General features: G+C 24.2%; 1 protein-coding gene across 1 annotated transcript; it reads left to right on the plus strand.

The window, feature by feature from the left end:
• Window positions 1-4,121: 4,121 nt before the first annotated feature.
• On the plus strand, window positions 4,122-5,570 carry KVR01_012389 (uncharacterized protein). Its single transcript, XM_044786144.1, has one exon. The coding sequence runs from the start codon at window positions 4,250-4,252 to the stop codon at window positions 5,561-5,563; it is 1,314 nt and encodes a 437-aa protein (XP_044638577.1). The 5' UTR covers window positions 4,122-4,249; the 3' UTR covers window positions 5,564-5,570.
• Window positions 5,571-8,200: the final 2,630 nt, after the last annotated feature.

Genomic DNA, 8,200 nt, shown 5'->3' on the forward strand with positions numbered 1-8,200 from the left:
TTTTATTTATATTAATATTAATAATATATATTAAATAATAATTAATATATATATTATTAATTAATTTAATTATATATAAAATAATATTTAAAATAATATATATTTATTTTTATTAAAAGTTTATTTAATTAAATAATAAAATATTTAATTAAATTAATTAAACATAATTAAATATAATTTATATATAAATATAAATTTATTAATTTTATTTATAATAATTAATTTATTATAATTTATTATTTTATAAATATTATATTAATTATAATTAATATTTAAATTAATATAATATATAAAAATTAAAATTAAAATTAAAATATTAAATTAAATAAAATATATAATTAATTATTTTATAATTATATATATAATATAAATAAATTTAATAATATTATTATAAATTAAATATATTAAATTTTAAAAATAATATTAATATATTTTAATATTATATTAAAATTAAAATTAAATAATAAGAAATATTAATATAAATTTAAATAAAAATAATTTATTTAAAATAATTAACTAATATAAATATAAATTAAATATATATTAAAATTATATTATTTAATATATCTTTTACTTTAATATAAAGTTAATTTATAATAATATATAATATTAATATTTTAACTTTATATTAAAGTAAAATAATAATTATTATTATTAAATAATAAAATATAACTTAAATATAAAATTAAAAATATATAATAATATATATAATATTTCTTTTTTATTATAAATAATTATTTTATTATTATTATAATTTTATATAATAATAATATAATATTAAAATTTAATATTTATATAATATTATATAATATAAATAATATTTAATTTTAAAATAAAAATTAATTTATATATATAAATTATTTATATATTTTAATCCCTCCTTAATATAAGGTTAAAAAACCTATAATTATAATTTTCTAACTAATTTTATTTAATTAGTTTCTTTTATTATAACTTAATTTAATCTCTAACCTAATTTAAGCCTCCTTTTAAGCTATATAAGTGCTTTTATTTTTATAAATATAAATATTAAATTAAAACTTTTAAGCTTAAGTTTAAAATTCTTATAGATTTTAATTTCCTTTAAATTAAATTTATAATTTTTTAACTTTTTTAAAAATATATTAACTATTTTAAATATTAATAACTTTTCTTTAAAGTAGAGTTTTATCTTTATATAATTATAAATTTAATTGTTAATAGTTATTTCTTTTTTTATTTATAGTAGAGCTATTAGAACTATAAACTTAAAGTAGTAATGGAGTGTAGTTACCTTATTTAAAGGTTGTCTTTTAGTTTGGTGGGTTGACTGAGTGACTACTTTTAAGTAGTTTTACTTATAATATAGTGGAGTTAATAGATAGGTGTTTACTTATAAAGTAGAGTTAAAACCTTAATTAAAGGAATAGTAGCTTTATCTTTACCTATTTTAACTAACTTATATTTATACTTAAATTATATAGTAAATTTAATACTTATATATAGTGCTTACTAGCATTAAACTAGCCTATAGTCTATAATAGCTTTAACCTTTAATAGGCTAATAGCGCTAGCCTAAACCGATTAGGCACAGCTTAGCGCATTAATATAGGAAGGTATCTTCTAATAATAAACAGTATTATAGATATAGATTATAAAGTTACTAAAAAAGTTTTATATAGTAAACTTAACTAAGTTAATCTTTAAAAGATATATTATATCTTATCCCTTTAAGACTTTAACTATTTACTTCTAGCTTAATAGTAGAATTAAAAATATAAATAATTTATATATTTTTAATTTTATTATTAAATTAAAAATATAATTAAAGTTTTAAAATAAAATATAAAATTTTTTAAAAATTAATTTAATTAAGTTTATTATATAAAACTTTTTCTAATTTTATATTTTATATTTATAATATTATTTATTATTAAAAAATACTTTTTATATTAATATATTAAATTATATTTTATTAATTTAAATTAATATTATTAATATATTAAAAATTAAAATTATTATAAATTATAAATTAATTTTAATATTATTAAATATTATATATAAAATTATTATATAAAATTAAGGTTAGGGGTTAAGGGTGGTAGGTGGGCTTTATAGGGGTTCTTATAAATTCTTTTATTAATAAAGTTATTATATTATTACCTCTTACTTTAAAGCTTAAAAAGTAACCTTCCTTTCTTCCTTTCTTCCTTAAATAACCTTACTTTTTAAATCCACTCTATTTAATATAAACTTAAGCCTTTATATTATAAAGTTTAAATAATATTTTATATAATTTAAATCTTTTAAATTAATTAAAATAAATAAAAAGAATTATTATTTTTTAAAAATATATATAAATTTTAACTTTATTTATAAATAAATATTTATTTATTAACTTTATAAATAAAATTATTTAAAAATAATTATTTAATTTATAAAATTAATAAATAAATATTTAAATTAATAAATATAATAACTTTTAATATTATATTTATATATATATAATTTAACTTTAAATTAAAGTAATTTTATATTAATATAATATAATAATATATTTAATTTTAAATTAAAGTTAATTTATATTAATATCTTATATTAATATAATTTAATTTAATTTAAAGTTAATATTTATATATTAAAAATAATATATATAAATTAACTTTAAATTAAAGTTAAGATATAAATAATATAAATAATATATTAATATTTTTTTATAAAATAATAAATTCTTAAAAATAAGTTATTAAAATATATAAATAATTTATAAAATATAAAAATATTTATTAATTTATATTATAATTAAATTAAATTAAAAGTTAAAGTATATAATAAAATATATAAATTATTTATAATTTTAAAGTTTTAAATTTTTAATATTAAAATTTTTAAAAGTTTTTTTTTAAAAATAAATTAAATATTATTTAAAACTTTATTTCTTTTATATTCTTTTATAATAATTCAATTATATTTATAAAATGTTATAAAATAAATAATTATTAATATTTATATATAATTAAGTTTTATTTAATAATTTTAATTAATAAATTAATTATTTTTTATTAATTTAATTTTATTATTTATTTTATAAATATTAAAAGAATCTTAAGAATGTATTTAAAATATTATTTATTTATTAATAATAATAATAATAAAAATATAATATTTAATATTTAATTTATAAAATATTTATTAAAACTTTTAAAGTTTATTTTAATAAAATTAATTTATTAAAGAAATTTATTTTATAATTATTATAAAATATATAAATATTATTAATAATATTATAATAATATATTTTATAAAATTATAATTTATTTTATATATTTAAAATTAATATATAATATTTAATATATAATATAAATTAACTTTATATTAAAATTAATTATATTATTATTATTATAATATTATAAATTAACTTTATATTAAAATAAAATAATAATAAATAATTTAATAAAATTTATATTAAAAAAATTTAAACTTTCTTTTATTAATTATATTATTATATTTATTTAATAAATTATTTAATATATATTTATTATTATAAAATATAAAATATAAATTAAATTAAAATTTATTTAATAATTTTTAATTTTTAAATTTTAATATTAAAATATTTAAAATTTAAAGTTATAAATAATTTATATATTTAAATATTTATAAAATATAAAATTATAATATAATATAAAATAATATTAATTTAAATTATTATAATTATATTTTTAACTTTAAATTAAAAGTTAAAAATATTATAAATATTTATTATTATAAATTAACTTTAATTTAAAGTTAAAATATATTTAATTTAATTTAATAATATAAAATAACTTTAATTTAAAATTAAAATATATTTAATTTAAAAATAATATAAAATAACTTTAAATTAAAATTAAAATATATTAAATTTTATTTATATTATTTTTTTAATTTTACTTTTAAAGTTATATTATAATAATAATTATATTATTCTTTTTATATATATCCTTTATAATATAAACCCTTAAAAACACTATATAATTTACTAGAATCTTATCTCCACGTGACTATCCCTAATGCTCCGCGCGGCACCGTCAGTAGTTCTGACGAATCCTGACTGCCTGACAGCAAGCGGCCCTTACCAGTGTCATAAGCCCTGGTGCATAGTCATTTCCGCCATTAAAAACCGCCCGGCATCGGCTCCCGAACAGTCACACCAGGTACCGTTCTGTCATCCGCTGCCCTTGTCACACCTGCTTCCTCGCCTGCAACTCGCACCACAGTCACCTGCAGGATGATACGCACAGTCCCGACGGCCTCCCCTATAAGGATGGGGAGCCGCCAAGCCCGGTGCCTCTGGACCGCACTGGGCGCGAGCAACGGGAGGCCAGCAACAATGGGCACATTTACCCCCCCGCGTGAATTCCACAGCCCGCATGGGTGGACGAGGATGTACTCGAGCGGGAGGAGGTACGAGACGGTGGTCGTTGGTGCAGGCCCGGGCGGCATCGGGGCTGTCGGAAACCTCCTCGAGGCGAACAAGGGCCCGATCTTGTGGGCCGACGAGGCGTTTGACGGGGGCCGGCTCAACAAGCACTACCGCGAGGTCCCTTCAAACACCAAGGTCAAGTTCTTCACCAGGTATGCCGAGGGGGTCGAGGTGTTCAGGGACATCGCCAAGGAGACCCCTGAGCCCAACGCGATGAGCCACCTCCTCGGCCTGGACGCAGAGAAGACATGTCACATAGCACAGGCGGCGGACCTGTGTCTCATGTTGACGGACGGGCTGGACGAGCAGAGGGGCGTCACGAAGCACCAGGGGAGGGTCACCGATGCGGCGTGGTCAGGCTCGACCTGGAGCGTCTCGATTGCTCGGCCGGGCGGCACGCCCACGCAGGTCGACGCCAGCAGGCTCGTCCTGTGCACCGGCTCCTCGCCGACCAGCGGCCCCCTGCCCGTCAGCCACCTGCAGCACGTCCACCTCGACACCGCCCTCTCGCCCACGCTCCTCTCCAGGACCCTCCCCACCGACCAGCCCGTGCAGATCGGCGTCATCGGCGCCTCCCACTCCGCCATCCTCGTCCTGCGCAACCTGTCGCGCCTGGCGTCCGGCACCCACCCGCGGCTGCGCATCAAGTGGTTCACGCGCCACCCGCTGCGGTACGCCGAGGAGCGCGACGGCTGGATCCTGCGCGACAACACGGGGCTCAAGGGCGAGGTTGCGACCTGGGCGCGCGAGAACCTCGAGGAGGGCGTGCTGGCCTCGTCGTCCGTGTCTGGCCACCTCGTCAAGGTCGCGACCAGCCACGGCAGCGAGGCCGAGACGTACGCGCGCGAGCTCGCGGGCTGCACGCACGTCTGCCAGGCCATCGGGTACAAGCCCGACCCGCTGCCGGAGCTGAGGGTCGACGGGAGGACGGTCGCCCCCCGGTTTGACAACGCCACCGGCGCCTTTGTCGATGCCGCGTCCGGGGGGAGGATCCCGGGGCTCTTTGGCGCCGGCATCGCGTTTCCGCAGCGGGTGGTCGACCCGGAGGGGAATGTTGAGTACGCGGTGGGGCTTTTTAAGTTTATGAATTTTCTAAAGAAGGTGGTGCCGGGGTGGTAGGTAAGGGTAAAATTATAAATATATTATTAAATATTATACATAGATTAACTTTAATATAAAGTTAAAATATATTAATATTTAATAATATATATAAATTAACTTTAATATAACGTTAAAATATATTAATCTTTAATAATATATATAAATTAACTTTAATATAAATTAAAATATATAAATAAATATTTAATTTATAAATTAACTTTAATTTTAAGTTATTTTATATTAATATTAATATAAATAAAATTTAAAATTATTATTAATATAAATATAAATATAAATATAAATATAAATAAAATTTAAAATATATTTTATTTTAAAACTTTTATAATTATTATTTTATTATTAAAATTATAAATTAATTATATAAATATATATATATATAAATAATAAAAGTTTTATTAATTATTTATTATTTAATTATTTAATATTATTTATTTATTTATATTTTTAAAATATAAACCTTCTTTTATAATCCTTTTAAACCTTTTATTTTATATAAAATAATATTATTTTAATTTAAATTAATATATTAAAAATAATTACTTTATTTTTATTTTTTCTTATAATAAATTATTTAAATATTTACTTTAACTTTATTATAAAGTTAAATAATATTATTATTATATATTAATTTATTTTAACTTTAATATAAAGTAAATATATATATATATAATTTAAAATATATAAATTAACTTTATATTAAAGTTAAAATTAATTAATATATAATAATAATATATTTTACTTTAATATTAAAATTAAAATATATATAATATATATATATATAATATTATAAATTTAATTTATAAATTAATTATAATATTATTAATATAATATTCTTTATAAATAATATATTTAATATATTTTTATATATTTTATTTTATATAAAATAAAGTATATAATATAAATTAAAACTTTAATAATAAATATTTATATTTATTAATATTAAATTTAATTTATTTAAATTTTATTTTTAATAATAATTATAATATAAAATATAATAAAATAAAAGTTTAATTAATATAATTTTAAATAAAAGAAATATTTTATTTTAAAATAATTAAATAATATAAATATTTTTAAACTTTAATAAAAGTTAATTTATAATAATTTATAATATTAATATTTTTAACTTTATATTAAAGTTAAAAATATTTATTATTATAAATTAATAAAATTTAACTTTAATATAAAGTTAAAAATATATAATAATATATATAATATTTTTAATTTTAATTATTATAAAAATTATTTTATTATTATAATAATTCTATATAATATTAATATAATATTTAATAATAATTAAAAGAATAAAATAAAATATTAAATAAATAAATTTAATATTTATATAATATTATATAATATAAATATTATTTAACTTTAATATAAAGTTAATAAATATTAATATTATTTAATATATATTTATTAACTTTATTTTAAAGTTAATTTATAATAATATATAATATTAATATTTTTAACTTTAAAATAAAGTTAAAAAATATATATTAAATAATATTAATATTTATTAACTTTATTTTAAAGTAAAAAAATACTATTTAATAATATTTATAATTTATAATTTCCTTAAACTAAGCTATATATTTATTATAGCTGTGGTGAGGGCCTTGGGAGCTGGTTATGAGGATCCGCGGCGAGAACCTCCATGGGTGCGGCCGGGAAAAGGACAAGAGGCGGAGAGAAGCACACCAAGATGTTGCGACGGAGCGTTTAGTCAAAGGATTTTCACTTCATCACCGGAGAGCATGCAACATACAAGTTGGGGTGTGGTTAGGCAGCTCTGCAAACATTGTCTACAACATGGCTTGCCCCTCCAAGACATTATAGTACGGCTTTCCGGATCTTTAGTACTTACTATTTATATTAAGGCGTCACATTATGGCGCCACGCCGGAGGAGAATGGTGGCACCGGACACAGCTGGCTTGGGCTCTCCTCCCAGACGCCACAGAGAGTAAAGCTGGCGAGACAACAGGTGGAACTCCTCATCATCGTCCACCGCTGTTCCTCGGTCGCCTGGGCCGCCCGGGCCAGGCATCACCATCGCCAGCTCCGACGACCAGGACCAGCCGCGCAAGACCGACGCCCGGCCCCGGGGTATTGTCACAGCAGACAAAAACCATGTTCCAAACGCCTTTGGCCCGCTCGCCCTCGATCAGTCCGATGTGGCCGCACAGCGTCCCCTCGAGCCCGTCTATGAGCGAGGCTGTCTGGGAAGTCGCTGATGGCCCGCGGTTGGCGGCCCGCGTCGGCTGGGGCTTCACACGCGATGTTCTCCAATCGGCGATAATAATAGGTCCACATAAGGGTGCCGCTAATAATACTGCGGCCAGAGTAATGAGAGCTGCGAGTAAACGACAACCTCATGGCCGAGGCCAGTACTAGAGGCGCGCAGGGCGGCGAGGTTGGCAGCCGCTGTCGACACACTGCTGGATAAGTCTCGACATGAGCTCACCCCGAGGACGCAGCGAGTGGTGACTACTGCTTTCCTAATGACCCATCCCCGGCAGTAGAAGAAAGAAAGGAGTAAACTAGCGCTATATAGGTAATTAAAAGACGGACATTGTCGTCTTGTTGACGGGTTTCGTCCTCGACGGTCTAGGTGGTCCGAAGGCTGTAACAAA

Source organism: Diaporthe batatas (assembly GCF_019321695.1).
Source record: "Diaporthe batatas strain CRI 302-4 chromosome Unknown Contig00019, whole genome shotgun sequence".
Classification (NCBI taxonomy): domain Eukaryota; kingdom Fungi; phylum Ascomycota; class Sordariomycetes; order Diaporthales; family Diaporthaceae; genus Diaporthe; species Diaporthe batatas.

Coding starts and splice junctions, on each gene's coding strand:
- KVR01_012389 (XM_044786144.1), top strand. CDS start 4,250: ATGATACGCACAGTCCCGACGGCCTCCCCTATAAGGATGGGGAGCCGC.